At 41.1% G+C, this 16109-nt stretch overlaps 2 protein-coding genes and 1 long non-coding RNA gene across 5 annotated transcripts in view; 1 reads left to right on the forward strand and 2 right to left on the reverse strand.

The window, feature by feature from the left end:
* Positions 1-7712, forward strand: part of LOC146485088 (uncharacterized) — a 30699-nt gene extending 22987 nt beyond the window's left edge. Inside the window, exons 12-14 of one of the 2 annotated variants that reach the window (XM_085104036.1) lie at positions 36-350; positions 2100-2292; positions 2965-7712. In XM_085104036.1, the coding sequence (XP_084960162.1) occupies positions 36-350; positions 2100-2292; positions 2965-4661 (2205 nt within the window). In that variant the 3' untranslated portion in view covers positions 4662-7712. The remainder of the gene's footprint in view (positions 1-35; positions 351-2099; positions 2293-2964) is intronic. The other variant, XM_085104037.1, reaches the window with a different exon arrangement.
* Positions 7713-9007: 1295 nt separating this feature from the next.
* On the reverse strand, positions 9008-9818 carry LOC146485089 (uncharacterized). Its single transcript, XR_014863503.1, has 2 exons — positions 9595-9818; positions 9008-9447 (listed from the first exon to the last, which is right to left on the reverse strand). It is a non-coding gene; the product is annotated as an uncharacterized LOC146485089 (long non-coding RNA).
* A 948-nt stretch (positions 9819-10766) lies between these two features.
* On the reverse strand, positions 10767-15593 carry LOC146485090 (protein toll-like). Of its 2 annotated transcripts, none has more exons than XM_085104045.1 (2): positions 15428-15593; positions 10767-14527 (listed from the first exon to the last, which is right to left on the reverse strand). In XM_085104045.1, exon 2 carries the CDS (start codon positions 14523-14525, stop codon positions 11718-11720), a length of 2808 nt encoding a protein of 935 aa, XP_084960171.1. In that variant the 5' UTR covers positions 14526-14527; positions 15428-15593; the 3' UTR covers positions 10767-11717. The 2 variants fall into 2 exon arrangements, with proteins under 2 accessions (XP_084960171.1, XP_084960170.1); XM_085104044.1 differs by having other exon boundaries at positions 10767-14619.
* Between the last annotated feature and the right edge of the window lie 516 nt (positions 15594-16109).

Genomic DNA, 16109 nt, shown 5'->3' on the forward strand with positions numbered 1-16109 from the left:
TACTGGACAAAGTTTTTTGTTTTTGTCATTATCAGCAGAACAAGCAAGAAGAAGCTGAAGACAGAAGCACAGAAGAGGAACTGGAAGAGGATACAGCAGAAGAAGACCAAGACCAGGAGGATATTTCGGAAGCAGACGAAGAATTTGACCCAGAGGACGAAGAAGACAGCCCTCCTCCCAGAAAAAAAAGGAAGCCCCCATCATTGACTCAGCAAGTAGGTCAAAGGAAGAGGGGCCGGCCAGCTGGGAGCAGAGTAGGGGTCATGGATCAGCTGAAAGCCACAGAAAACGTGGAGAGAAGAAGGAAAAGAAGCGAACAAGAACATGAGCAGATGGAAAAGGACATGCAGGTACTAGCTTAATAACCTGACCTTAATATCCTTTGTTCATTGGGTGCATTGTAATACAACGAAAGTAGCCAGTCATAAAATTAAGAAGCTCTCTTGTGCTCGTGGTCTTTTAGTCACTTTCAAACTTTGAGAAGCCAGTTGACCATCGTTACTGTACATGTAGCACATGTAGCTACTGATCAGAATAGCTTATTGCTGGCTGCTGGGTCGGGAGGGGGGGGGGGGGGGAGGTGGGACAAGAAACTAAAGGAACCTAGTACCCACGCGTGGCACTAGGCTGAAATCAAACCTTGGTGACGTTGTTGGGAAGGGTCCTCATGATGATTCATCATTTATGAATTTAGTATTATTTTTTTTTTTTTGTAAACTAGTGTAAAATGCTTTAAATCTGCTACTACGTAACGTTTTTGCATGATGTCCGTATTTGTAAGTTCTCGTTGGTTTTTCGAAAGTGTTCCTGTATTCGTCTTGTCCAGCCTCGATTAGTTTTGTAACTATTTGCGGGACAAACCATTCATTCTGTTGTTTTTCAAATAAATTGTTGTTGTTGTTGTTGTTACAAGTAGCTATCAAATAGACGGTATTTGTATTCTCGGTATTGAATTGGAACCTACAGTAGCTTGCACACGATGTTTAATAGGGGGAATCTCTGTAATTGTTGTATATGGCAAAATAAATATTGTATTGTATTGTATTGTACATACAAATATTTATTTATATATATGCGCAGGAGCCTCCACTGCAATAGTCTCCAGTAGAGTACCGAGAAAACGAATACGGCATATTGGCCAAACAATACGATGTGACATAGTTTTCATTTTACTAGTTACCCCAGTTTGTGTAGTTGCCTATGTTTAATAAGCAGGGTTTATTATATAGCTTATGAGGGCCTGACTTCCTTTGGAGATTTAAAGTAATTTTTTCACAAAAAGTGACCCAACGTCCCACGCAGAACTTGATAATTAACGAAAAATCGTTGGTATAAATTTATTAATTTTTTTATTTTTTAATTGATTAATTTATTTGTTTAATTTTTTTTTTCTTGAGACAAGTAACTTTTTATTAGTTGCTTTGATGGTAGAAAATTGTGTGTTCTCCGCTGTACAGTGCAGAACTTAACAGTTTCAAATATGAACATGTTCGCAAGAGTTATTCAAAAGTCAAACCTCTTTGTAATAGGTAGGTGCGACCGCCACGTTCAACTGAGTTCGTCCCGCACGTGTACGATACATGATCCACGTAGGGGTCGAACTCGAAATGTGGGGGCGAAACCTCCTGCTACTGGTACACGGCACTCTAGAGAAAACCCTGAATACACTGTACGCAAGACTCCTACTTGGTGCTTGATACAGCTGTTTCGACAAAGGTTATCCCAAAAAAGTGTAAAAGCGTACGCAAAGGTAGTGTGGGAAATACCCAATAAGTTTCAATAAAAGCTCAGAATCCTATTGCCTGCCATCTCAAGTCGTCGCTGTACGGTCGAGGCATTATGGATTCTGAGCTTTTATTGAAATTTATTGGGTATTTCCCAGACTACCTTTCAGCATTGTCGCGGACGCTATTACGCTTTTTTTGGACAACCTTTGTCGAAACAGCTGGATATAAATGCTGAAAATTATTCGATAATAACGATACAAATTACGAAATATGTCATTAAGGCAACTGGGAAGCAGAGATTGAAGAGCTTATTAGGATTCGTACGCTATAAACTGTTTTCAAAACGTAACTGAAGTTTTACTTTACTTGCAGGAGCGCAAGGAATTGGAGCAACGGGTGGACGAAGAAATCCAAAAGCAAGAATCAATAATGAGTGCTGCCGGTGTTGAATCCAGAACAAAACGACGCTGTGTTATCATGCGTGAACAAATGAGCAAGAAGAAAGAATGGTGGGAAGAGGAGGGGCTTGGGTCCGAGTCAGAGGAGGAGAATGAAAGGGATTTAGGTGCGTGGCTCGCTTTTTATTTTTTATAGTGCCTCATAGTGAATTTTAATGGCGCTGTTACAATCTCGAACCTAGAGTCCTCAGGCTCTTTGGCCAGCGGTTGGTCGCCAGGAGAGAGTCTCTCCTGGCGACCAATGCTACATGTGCTTCAATGCCTAGTTCATAACCTATTTTCTCCTAACTGGCTGACATGCTCTTTGAGAATTTTGGTTTACATCAAGACCATGGTGATTGTACAAATTCCTTTCTGGACTCTTATTACTTGTCTACTCAACAGTGTATTGCTACTGTTATGAGAGCTTGGACTACGAGTCATTTGGACGCAGCACGTAACACATTGTTTCAGTTTCGACCTCTTACTAACCGAGTTCGAGGTCCGTACTGTAAGTTACGAACCGTGCTTTTTCCCATTGATGTACGGCCCGCGCGCTTCGCGCTTGGGCCATAAATCAACGAGATAAAACGAGGATCCGTATTTTACAGCACGGGCCAAGAAAATGAGGTTAGAAAGATATTTGTTATATCTCTGAGGTTAATCGGGCGCGCGGGAAAGGAAACTAGTTGAAGTTTAGCGGGCCGTACAGCGGAATACGACCCGCAAAATTGTCCAATCACACCGCGCGTCCTAAGTGAGAGATATAATAAATACCAATTATTTCTTTTCATTGTCAGATTCCGATGGCTCAGAAGGGCCCAGACGACGCAAGAAACCAAAACTTCCAAAGCCAGTTGAAATGCCTGAACCACCAAACAGGATTTACGTGTTTTCAACTGGACTCGCAAACAGGGCAGCAGAGGCAATGCAAATGGGCAGAGTGGAAAGTATCACTGCATTTCATAGGGCTCAGCCATCCAGCTCACCATTTCTTAAACTTGAACAAACAAACTCACTGAACGTTTTTGGCAAACAAAAGCCTTATTATCCCCAGCAGTACTCGATGAGGGGGTCTGGTGGTCCCATGGGGCAAATGTCGGGCTACCCCGGGGTGTCAGGCGGTTTGCATCTGTCTGATAGGCAGTCGAATGCCAGACAAGGGTACGGCACGTCTCAGTGGGAGCAGATGCAGGCACAACAGACCATGTACAAGGACAGGCAGCGTCAGTCGACTCAGTCGCAGGCTATGGATGACATCCACCAGCTTTTGTTTGGAAGCTCACAAAGTGGGAACAATCAAGGATCAGCAGGAGTTAATGGGATGTACTCCCGAAGCGGGTATAACCAACAGGGAGGGGCGGGCGGTGAGCAGTCTGCCTCCTACACAGGCTACCCACGAAGTGGTGCTTCACAACATCAAGCGCCTTATATGGAAAGGCGAACGCAGGACATGCGAGGACAAGCTGCACAACAGTCACATTTTCCAGCTTTTACCCAACAACCAAATCAGCAGCAACAGGGATACTTCCAGAGACCCAGACATGTTAGTGGTCACCCCTCGCAGGGAAATTCAAATTCACCTTCCTCGGATCCTCTTGGGGCTGGAGTGCGCTCCCCGCCGCCTCCTTACCCAGGAGGCCGCCCACCTGACTCCAGGCTCACAAGGAACAGCCCAGTACCATCACCAACAAGTACAGGATCTCCGCACACTCCACAAACACCTCTAACACCACAAACACCAAGATTTCCTGGCCCATCCCCCAATGAACCAAGCAAGCCACCGTTCTCACCTTCACATCCCCAAGGAAGCATGAGCGGGCCGTCTATGGCCAACTACCCCGTACAAACTGGACAGCCTGTGCAGCCTTTGGGGCAAGGAGATGAGAGGGCCATGTCCTCTCAGCCTCGCCCAGGGTTCATTGAACTGTCAAGCAAAACACTTTCGCATGGGATGCAGAACCCATATTCGTCAGTGATGAGCAATTACAATCAAGCTCAGTCGCCTTTAGATGGTCGCAGGCCGGAGGAAAACAAGTCGCCCGCATTTGGAGCGCATAACAATCAAGAGAGCCCGTTGCACTCGCCCACTGACCACGCACCGCCGTCACATTACACCAGTGGACCACCTAACAAGAGTCCATTTATGCGGCCAGTCGGTCAACCCACCCACAATCACAGTCCATTTGCAACATCAGGATCTGCGGTACAAGGATCTAAATCTTTTTCAGTGGAGAGCTTGACTGCACCCAGTCAGCCACCGTTAGACAAGAGTAGCATTCCACCCACACAGTTATCTGAGCAGCCAATGCCTCAGTACAGCGGGCTGTATTTCCCTTCAAATAAGTATCCTGCAATGTTTGGACAACCACAGTACCAATATCCTAGTCATATGCAGCACCCTGGAGCATTCTACAATTCTCAGCTAACGCCCAATATGTACCTGGGAAGGGCCTCGCTCCCTGTGTACCCTCCCAACAGGGACTCCGGTCTTTAGTGGTTAAAGTTCAAAGGCTTGGTTTGGTTTTGTTTAATCCTCGTCTAGTGGACCAAAGGCTACAGTTATAATACCCAACAAAGTTGTCCCTGTGTGCCTTTCGTACAAGAGTAAATTCGGGAAGGAGATCGAAATATATCAAGAGAACAATAATCGATGACAATTCGTGATATCTATGAGCTTCGGATAGGTTGGATGTGTACCCCTTTGGCCAAGGTTAAAGTCTAGATTTCAGTAGTTACACTTTGCAAACTGCGGATATGTAGGAATCACAATAGAGAATGAACACTTGAAGCAAGGCTGTAGTTCTGCGGATGGTCCCGAGCAGGCATTTAAGGAATGGTGTGTTTCGTTTGTTAACCTTTTCTCCAATGGGAGGCGGAGTCAGTTGACAGTTGTATCCCCGTATTCCATGTCGTCGGAAAACAGGGACGCTAAGCAAGCCGTAAGTACCAAGTATGTGTGGTATTTGAGGTGCACACGTATTGCATGAACAAACGTCAAGTCACAGCATGCGTAACAGCCCATTACCGGCTGCAAAGGAGACTACAGTAGACAGCACGTCAGAAGTTACGTGAACTAAACAGTTCAAACTGCGACCAACAGAGGCCGACGTTGATCTGCTAGCTGTTAATCATGTCTATGACTGTAGTCGACTGAGAGTTCACAGGTACGTTTTCACCTGTTGGCGACGGTTGATTCTTTAACTCGGTTCGTGGAATTTTGAAACAAAAATGAAGCATGGTCAATTGGGTTTAAGTAGACATTTTGATGAGCGGCAAATTGTCCCTGTTTTTTTTGCAAGAGAGGCGACGATATACTTTCGCGAGATGTAAAAGTGGCTTGGAGGAAAGGCAAGGTAATAGGTGTTTTGCTTGAAATTCAGTTATGCACGAGCAACAGGCGGAATGCTTGCAGTCTTTTGCTTTGAACAAATCAGCGTTTTGTTAAGTCGTTTCTTTTTTTTTTTTTTTTTTTTGTTTTTTTTTTTTTGTTTTGTTTTTGTTTTTGTTTTTATCGCTTTGCTTTGGCGTTGTTGCTTTTTATCCACGATACACTTGCTAACATTATTGCTTCAATTCTTTGAAAGCTGATTTTTTTTTTAAATCGATCGGTTCTTGTAATCTTCTTGTCTGTCAAATCCAGCGCGCGCTTATTAAAACTCTGGTTAGTTCCAAAGAGGTGGTATTTTTCGAGAGGGGATTTTGGGATTGCCGCTGTCGTATAACGCGTTACTGGAGGCTGCAAGTAGACTTGAGAGTTTTCAAAAAATTGAAACATGCTCCGTGTAATTATCTAGAGGTAGAGTGGTATGTACACCCTGGAATTTAATCACGTACAGTTAGGCAATGCTACTCGTCAGGTTACATGTGGCTTGCTTCCAGGAAATCAGCTTGTAATCAAGTGTATGCATGAAGTGAAAAGAACTCCTTCGCTCAGTAATTTCATATAGTTTTGGTTTGCAATTAGCCTGTAATTAGTTCAGTGCAATAATCATTGAGACATTCTTACCCGCACGCGCAATATTTTGTCACTGTCTCCATCCCCTCCCCCATACAAAAAATGTTGCCTTGCTATCCGGACTTCGTGCAAAAGATAAGACGGCAATATTGAATGGGGGAGGGGGATTTAACAGGAAATGATGCCTTGTGTTGTAAGTTGGGCTAATGTTTACTATGGAGGGGTGGGTTTTGGCGATAGTGTCTGATCACTTTTGCAACTAACTATGACAGGGTCAGAGTTGATTTTCGCACGGTTTTTGTTGTTTTAGTCAGTGAGTGCAGTGTTTTCGCGCAGTCATATTTACTACCGCACTATTCTCTGATGGCGAAAAAGAATTACTTTAAACACTTTGCTTCAGGTGAAGGAGTTCTTTTCTTGAGCGAAGTGTTCCAAGTTTGAAACGTTTATCAGTAATTTGAGGACCTGAGAAAGTTATAGTAACTGAGGATTTTGACAAAGAGAAAGTTCAGCGTCAGCAGTAAGAAGCAAAGTAACATAATTAATACGTCATTCTCGGAAATTTGGGGAGTAATGGTCCTTTCCTAAAGCCGCAACTACATGAACATATTTTTGGCGATATGTCCTTAATTTGTCGATAAAAAGGTCAACTCGTTGAACTTCTCTCTTCATTTCTTTCTTTCCCTCCCCTCCATGCGTCTTTCCTCTCCTTTCTTCCTTCATACCCTCACTTTTATCCTTCCGTCCTTCTTTCCTACCTTACTTCTTTCTTTCTTTTTGGGGACTGCAGTGTCGCCAATCCCCGTGCACTGAATTTTCACCGATGGTTGTTTCGTGGGGTCGTGGTTTTGAAAAAAATTGAATTTACCCAGCAGAGAGCGGAAATACCCGTTTTTGACGTTCTGTGATTTTCCCCGATCCATTTCGTTCATCCTCGCAAACGCGTTTCGCGACCGGCTGCATCCCTGCAGGTTTCCGAGTTTGACAATGCTGGCGTTTAACGCCTGTGATAAAGTATTTTACTGTAATTACAAGGTTATTTTATTGTCGAGTTGGCGAAGCTCTGGTCCACAAGACAGATGTAACCTTTTTAACGTTGGTTAAGGTTTCTGTAGTGTTTTACCCAAGTAAAAGACATTCGCTAACTAATAAGTATGAACTAAACAAAAATTCTCACATACGATCCCTCGTTCTCACAACCCCCAGAGCTCAGGCAGGTTGGGGCCTTTGATAGTCTTATTTCTAAACTAGTGTTCCGAAATTTTATAATCTTAAGTAACAGAGTTTTGTCTTAAAGAAAAAAAAATGGCTTTAGTGAATGGCCTTGCGTTTTACCATGGTATAGTTAAATCCCGAAAGTTTATAATATGTAGCTTTATCAGAATGTTTTTCCAGTCTCTGTACGCACTGTGGTGTATATATTTTTAAACATACTGTTTGATATTTTATGACAAAATTCACGGGCTCAATTTTGTTGTCTGAACAGTTAGCTCGGTGACCTCCCGTCTTGATCGCGTATTGTTTTAAAATGTCACTGCTGCAAGTTGGTATATCTATTCAAAAGATTAAACTAATAGTATATATCAACAACTTGTGCTGTGTGGTTAATAATAAGAGACCTATCCGGGTACGAGATTAAGGTACGGGGAGGGGGGGGGGAGTATAATCAAGATGAAACGTTTGTCACTGAAATCACAAAGATATCACACATGCTCAATTTTACTTCTCAGCCCGGGTTGAAATTTGATTGCATTTACATGCGATTTTTCAGCCCACCCTCAACCCGGGGTAGAATTTAACGAAGGCCGGTTGAAATCCCCCCCCCCCCCCCCCCCCACTATTTGGCCTGATTTCGCCATGTCATCGGGCCCTAAATCTATGACACGCCATTTCGCAAATTGTAAACAAATTAGAAAGGGAGTTAGTTTCTGTGCTGTAGTATACGAATATTTGGTTCACCGTAAAGAAATTCGAGAGTTAACGTTTCCAGAGTTAGCCCTTTCAACACTCTTACTCTAACAGCACAGGACTGCACAACATATTGAATCAAACATTTTCTTTAATTTTGCCACAAAATATTGAACATTGCTGAGAGTGAAATCATTGATAAAAGGAGTAAATGATTTGCTCAAATCCACAGAGTTCCACTGGAAACGCGTAAACCTTGTCCCCAGCGTCTTCGCGGTATTCAAAATGATGGTACTATTCTACCCAGGACGAACACAAATTCGTCTGCGAATTAAATAACGCGACGATGAGTAGTTTGAACTAAAATTTGAAAGAAAAGCCACCAAGTAACTTTTTTCTATTTATTTCCCCCAGTGCGGGAGCGGGCGGGGGGGGGGGGGGTGGGGTGTCCGACAGGCCCACGAACACAAACCACTGCTCGCCAAGCCTTCGTGACTAGCGGTAGAGCGTTAACATAAAGTTTTGGCGACGGAGCTGCCATGAGCGGCGCGAGAATGCACCTTCGTCCTCATTCCCCGTCCAAACTTCGTCTTTGCCCACCCAAACATCCCGCGAGCTACACGGCCTGCTAAACGTGATTTTTTACGAATGGTGCCAGAAAGTTAATCACATGAAATTAAAGCGTTACTATTTTACAATACAACATTTTATTTCTCCCTAATTTTGCATACATAATTAATACCGCTAAGCCTGCAACCTCCGAAAATAAACAATTTTGAGTCAAACCCGTTAATATAAGTTATTGTCTTCCTTTCAGACAACTTAAGTCGGGGGAGTTACTCTTAAGACAGACTGTCATCTTCGCTTTCGGTTTCCTGACCCTTTTTTTTTTCTTTCTTTTTTCTTTTCTTTTATAATTAATTTTATTTCACGAAATAGTGTCTACTTATTATATAATTTGACTGGCTATATGTATCCAGCAACGTTAACCACCTCGATCAATAATAGTCGCTATAAGTGAGTAGCGATAACTGTTTTGTAAAATGTTCACAAAAAAGCAATAAATGAGAATGATGTATTATTCAGTAATGACACAGGCAAACTCGGAACAAGAAATTCCGTGCGCTCCTACCAAGAGACGAATATAAGACCTTCCGATTATTAGTTCGGATGCTCTACCACTGAGCTACAGGAGACTCGTGGGAGCTGAGGCCATTAAACTAGGTTCATGGGACAAACATCCTGCATACTGCTAGGATTGGAATGTCAAATTCCAATCCTAGCAGTCCAATCCAATTCATTTCAATCCTGGCAGTATGCAGGATGTTTGTCCCATGAACCTGGTTAAATGGCCTTAGCTACCATGAGTCCCCTGTAGCTCAGTAGGTTTGACTCCTGATAGGAGCGCTCGGAATTTCTTTTTCCGAGTTTGCCTGTGTCATTACTCAATAATACATCATTCTCATTTGTTCACCAGGCTTAAAATATCATATCACATTCAATAGCAATAAAGTTGAACATTTAAAGTAAAAAGGCAGAAATACAGCTCCTCTCGGCCAATCACATTTCAGGAATTCTCAGCCCATAATATAACACTATTAACTACGGTTGAAGGGAATTCATAAATAAAGTAAGGTCTTTTTTTGTATTTTAAAGGCTGTTAGTGTTGTAGAATAAAACGTTTTGTGTTCATTCACGTGAGTTTACGTATTCAATTAAATTCCAACTGTAGTGTGTTGCCCAGTTTCCGGCCCAGAAATTAATTACTTTTGTTATGTTCGAACGAAATACAAACATTTACGCTGTACATTGATGGTTTTGGCGCTCTTTTTGAAAAAACTCTCGGCTAAGATTTTTACCTTCTTTGCCAGCTTCCGGCCACGAAAAGACACACTGAAAACCAGGTTATCTATCATTAAGTGGAAGAACTGAGTTCTAAAATAAATTTCCTTCAAGGAAAATTAATGATACATTTGTAAGTGTAACAAAGATTACGAATTTAACAACAACTAATGTACTTTTAGCGTGAATATAAGTGCGTAAGTGATCTGTATTTATGTATATACGGTGTGAGACAAGTTTCCATCAAAAGGTCATACATACTTTGATTACTGAGAAAAACGACAGACGAGAAAGCATACCTGAATAGCTTAAAAGGAATATGAAAATCAAATCGATTTATCTCGCGTGGTTTCAAGGAATGTTTGCTCTATTTCGGTGGCCGGAAACTGGGTTAGCTGGCCCGAAACTGGAAAACTTGATTGTATTGTGTATTGGCGAAGGCCGTCAATCTTTGAACATTTTAAAGGTAGGTAAATCAACTGTCTTTGAAATTTCTTACAAAAATGAGAAGTTATAGCGATTTCAAATTAAAATGGCCGGGAGCTGGGCAACATACTGTACCACTACAATGTAACTTATTGTTTGATACAAGCACACAAATCGGTGTCAACTGAAAAAATGTATCTTATGACGTTGTTGCACAAAACTCAATATTGTTTGGTTGCTGCAGTTTGGAACGAGTGTCATAATGCATTTATTTAGAGTCACTGCTTGCCTTAAGGGGGAAATATCATGGGGTTTTTGATATCTTTTAATACATATGATGAAGTAAGACTTTCAATCAGCTGCCAAGTAATTCTGGAATGACGAGAGGAAAGAAATCAACTTAATTCTTGAAAGGAACAACTCGTGATCTGTCCTAACGCATTTTGGAAACACAAATGCAAGAACTTGAAAAACAACAATTATCCGCACTACATCTAGGAATGATAAAAACTCGTTAAAACATGTGCGTTAAACGAAAAGCATCAAAAAGAAAATAAATAATTGAAAAATCACTTAAGGTGGTACTGGAGGCCAATTTGCACATTTTCATTACATCTACATGCATAAAATCTGTTGAAAAAATCACTTAAAAATTACTTAAATCTTAAATCTATCTAAAAACCTGCCTCTTGAAAAGACATTTAATAAAGAAATAAAAAACGCGCCGAGTGAATTGTTGAGTTATATAAGCACGCGGGAATTTTTAAGAACACGAGAGAAGTGCAGAGAGGCACGAGCCGTAGGCGAGTGCCTCTCTGCACTTCTCGAGTGTTCTTAAAAATTCCCAAGTGCTTATATAACTCAACAATGCACGAGGAACAAGTTTTTTATTTCTTTTATAAAATATAAACAATCGCAACTCCTCAGACAAGTGCGAATTTTAATGAATCAACATCAAGTTTCTCCTTACACGAGATAACGCGTAATTTAATAGCGCGCGCTCTTGCCGATCACGACACGATCACGACAGGGCACGCGACAGCGCGCGCAATCAAGTAAAAAGTCAAACTGTTTTAGTTTTTCGTCTCGTCGTAAGCAAGTTCAAGAAGTTAACTACAAGTCAAGTTTAAGTTTTAAGGTGTTGAGAGACAAGTTCAAGTTAATTAAAAGTCTGGAAACATCAGTACAAGAGACTGTTCTTTGCGAATCGCTGGAGTGACAGCGCATTCTGTCTCTGAATTTCTCAGATTTTTCACAGGCAAAAAATCTGACGTGTGCTCCGTGCATATGCACAATTATAATGCACGCACCATACGTATGCTTCGTGCATTGTGGAGTTATACAGAACTCGGTTTGACCAATCACAGTGCTTGCTTGACCCTGGCTATTTTATAATAGTAGAAATATCCTTAGCATTTGTCAGTTGCCATTCGCAGTACTGCCTTTGATTGATTTCACACTTCTTGCTTCCATCGATTCTCTTGCCGGCTGCTGGGGCATTGCGTAAAACAACTTTTGCCAAAACCACTTGTCATTGTAACTCACATAGGTGTTAGTGCGCATGTACAGCTTTATTTCCTCATCCAACTCAGCCATGTTTACATCATCCAACAGAATAATTATCAGGTAATTCATGCGATCTTCTATCACTTTACGATGAGCAGCGCGAAACTCCAACAAGCACCACTCGCTCCTGGCAAAGCTGGGAGAGAGCACCATCAGCATGCGCTTGCTTTCATCCACACTTTTAAGAATGTTTTCCACGATTGGTGCTCCAGCACGAAAATCGCGGTAGTGAAAGCATAGTTTGTAAGGAGGATCGTGGTCCTCCAATTTTTGTTTTAACGTTTCCACGACCCATTGATGATCATCTCCACTGTATGATATAAAGGCATCGTATATCTTGGTTGGATCGGAGTCATCTATGCGATCAAAAGGGTGCCAGTTAAAGTGGGTAAACATAAAGACCTTCATTTCTCCATGGTACTTGTACAGCAGGATCGCAACAATCATTATTAAGAGAAGCAGACCGCCAAGAATAGCAGCCAAAATGTTTCCTGTAAGAAAGCTCCTTTTCTCAATGCCAAAGTTATGATTTTTAACATGCGAGCAAATGAACTCATCATCTGACAAAGTTAACATTGGGTGTCCAAGGCTATGGCCTGAGGTACAAAGCACCTTCTCAACATCGTTTATTTGACGCTCGTTTCTAAGTAGCCAGTGCTTCATCCATTTGGTTTGGCAGTCACATTTAAACAAATTTTGATCCAGAGCCAATGTTGTAAAATTCATAGTTTCAACTTCCCTTGGTAGACTTCTCAGTTTATTAGAATCAATCAGCAGAGTGTTGGTATGGTTTAGTTTTTTTAAAGTAGGCAGTCGTAGTTCGTCAATTTTGTTGTTTGTCAACTGCAAAACAGTCACATTTATCAAATAAGGATATGGAGGAATGTCTTTGATTTCATTGTTTCTTAAGTTGAGTTCAATCAGACCTTGTGGCATTGAGCTTGGTACTTCTGCAAGACTCTTTCCCTCACAATTGACAACAATAATTTCATCTGAACAACGTTTTCGACAAACGCATTCAGCTGGACAGTTTTCTGGTTCCTCCTTATGCATCCACTGATTTTCTCTAACCTTCAGAATCGATATATTTTGTAGTTCATGTGGCCAACCACATTGCCAGGAATAAACCTGTAGTCGCATTTCTCTATTAAAAATGTAGAACGGCTTAATTATTTTTATGGAAGCCGACATCATACAGTCACAGGTTAGTGGATTTCCTGTCAACTTAATCAGAAACCTTGGGTAAAAATAAGAAAATATTCTTACAAACTGCCAGGCAGATCCTAACGTCGTGATATTGTTGTTTTCCAAGTTTAAACTTACATGGCGTTGATGCATTTTAAATAGAGGTGTTCTCCGTTTCATTGCTTTGGTAATACCTTGAAGCCCTGTGATTCGGTTGAATGATAGATCGATTACCTCGATTTTACTGAGCCGAAAGATCCAACTTGGAATGGCAGACAAAAGGTTGTTTTTTAGGAGAACCTCTCGCAACACAGACTGTCGTGAAAATGGGTTTTCGTCAGTTGATGCGATCTTATTGCCCTCTAGATGGAGAAACTCCAGTTTGTTTAGCGAGCTGAACAATCCCTTTGGGATATAATTAAGGTTGTTATCATTCAAGTCAATTTTTTTGACGTTTTTCAAGCCTTGAAATAATTCCGGCTTAAGAAATGACAGGTAATTTAAATCAAGGTAAATGTATCGCAAAGAGGTTAATCCGTGAAACAGAGTTTCGGGTAACGATACCAACTTGTTAGAAGAAAGGTCTACCGCCTCTAGTCCCTCTAAGTTGCGGAAACATGATGGTCCAACTACTTTTAATCCATTTCCTACAAGATCAAGATAGTGTGAGAGTCCGCGAAACATATAGGACGATAAATCTTCGATGTAATTGTAATCCAGGCTCAGTGCTCGCGGATAAAGGTTTCTTTCGACAGTAAGGAGGGTAGAAGGCAAAGTAACGAGATTAAGGGTGATCCATCTTAAGCCATGGAAAATATCAAGCGTGGAGTTATTCCATGGAAATTCTGGTGGCTCTTTCACGCTGCACAAACTCAAAGAAAGTTGTTGGAGATGGGGCATTGTAGTTTTCCAATATGGCGGAATCGTCTTCATTGAAATACTCTCAAGTCTTAAAACAGCCATGTTCGGCCAGACAATCTTTGGGTCAGTAAACATACTTGGGATGATGCTTGTTGTAAGGTAAGCAATATCTTTAAAGTTGCTGGCAAGACTTTCATTATCTTGAACTGAATCCATAGGGCCGATTGTACTACCTTGTAAGTCTAATGACCACAAGTAGGTTGCCTTGGCCCAAACAGCAAGATTTTGCATCGAAATTCTGCAGTCAAACCCGATACTCAATTCCAGCAAAAAGTTTTTGTTAACAGCATTGCGTTGATTGGTGAAACTCAGCAATGTTGGTGACGAGCATCCAACGTAGACAGACATATCAAAAAAGGTCTTGTTGTTATTAACTCCTGCGACATTAAGAAGCTCGCTGATATCAAACGGTAATTCAGTCATTTCACCACCATTCAGCTCACAGATAACTGATACCTGCGGAATAGCAGTTCCTTGTCTTGTTTCGAATCTGGCAGTGTTTGATCCTCCATGACAGCCTGATTGGCGTATCCCGCTTTGATGGGTTAAGGGCATTACTGAAAAGATTAATAGCACGAGGAAGGATTCAGCCATCTTCTTAATAAATCCAGTAGCTGTTGATTTCCAAGTTGATTTGCCGTGGTACAAGCTGAGGGTTCAAGCAAAAGCAATTGCGATTAAATGTCTGCTCTTTTTGCCGACTCAATGATTTGACTCCATATGCTGTGAAATCGGGGAAAAAAATAGGTGTTGCAAAAGTGGTAAAATTGGGTGTATTTTGTGCAACAAACACTCCGACTCGATTAGTCGAAGTTCCCAGATCAAAACAACTTTAATGTCGTTGGCATAACAGAAATGTGGCTGTATGAGCCTTTTGAAGCCAACAGTACAATATTTCAAATGATGTCGATATTCTATACTGTGTCTTCACGACGGCCATATCGGAGGAGTTAAAGAATAGAATGATTTTCCTTTGGGAAATAAATTATATTTTTATACAAATATCGTTTATTGTTTGTTTTGCTCCCCCAAATATGGCATTAGCAACCATGATCACACTCTATATGAAATTGCTTGCGTGTATGTAAGTCGGTACCCGAGAATTAAATGTGAGATGAAACTTACTTAAGAAAGACCTTAATTCATAAACTACTTTAATGGATCCATTCTGGTTGAATTTTTAAATAAAAAGAAACCCTCTAGCTCTCTTTAATAGGAGTTATTTATAGCTCTTCTAAAAGGAGGAAACGTTTATCCTTAGAGAAACTTCGAACTCAGGGAAATTATTCAATCTGTTATCTCTTTTGTGACTTGACGCCAATCCCTTAAATGTTGACTGCCATGACGTCAAGTGACTAACCAGCCACTAGAATTATTGTTTCATGTCGTTTTATGATGTCTTTAATCGGTTAAGCCACTATGGTAAATAACAAACCATAACTCTTACATCGCCTTACCTTGCAAGTGCAAACTGAGGTAACAAAGTACTGGTTACTTGACGACCCAATCAAACGAGGTGCTAAATATTTGTTAAGTGTAAGGGGATGCTACGGCAATCAAGTTGAACTACACAAAATGACACTGCTCTTCTGAAATTTTTCGTTTTTTCACAGTACGGCAAGATGTGCAGTTCCCAATGGAAGATTTTTATTAGCTTGACATTTTTCTGATAGCCAATCAAAATACAGCAACTGTTGGAGGCGGAGTTATGAAGATACACGCCATGGTTTACAATTGTCAGCAACCCTGCTTCCCACAGTTTTGTATTCTGACTTATGCTCAGATGAAACGGAAGCCAAAGAAAACTGACAAAAGGACAAAACTTGACGTAAACTGTAATGAAGAACGTTTCAAGTGGTCAAAATCATGTGTGTATAGCACTGAATGTAAAGTCTTACATCTAGTTTATTCAAGAAGAGCTTGGGCCTAATCAACAATGGCACACTTGAAGTCTTTAAGATTGGATCGAACAAATCATAAAGGTCACAACAACAGTTTTCTTAAAATAAAAATAATTCCACTCAACATTTAATATCTGTTATAGTGCTGTAGCCAGTATTGATTTACTTGTCACGAGCTCATTGACGTATTTGGACGAACACACAGGGCTAGTCGAAAAACAAGCAACCAGTAAAAAAC

Source organism: Pavona decussata, unplaced genomic scaffold, assembly GCF_977016875.1.
Source record: "Pavona decussata unplaced genomic scaffold, jaPavDecu1.1 SCAFFOLD_28, whole genome shotgun sequence".
NCBI classification, from domain to species: domain Eukaryota; kingdom Metazoa; phylum Cnidaria; class Anthozoa; order Scleractinia; family Agariciidae; genus Pavona; species Pavona decussata.

What these genes read in the sequence shown, in the direction of transcription:
- LOC146485090 (XM_085104044.1), bottom strand. Translation starts at nt 14,564, where the DNA reads ATGGCTGAATCCTTCCTCGTGCTATTAATCTTTTCAGTAATGCCCTTA.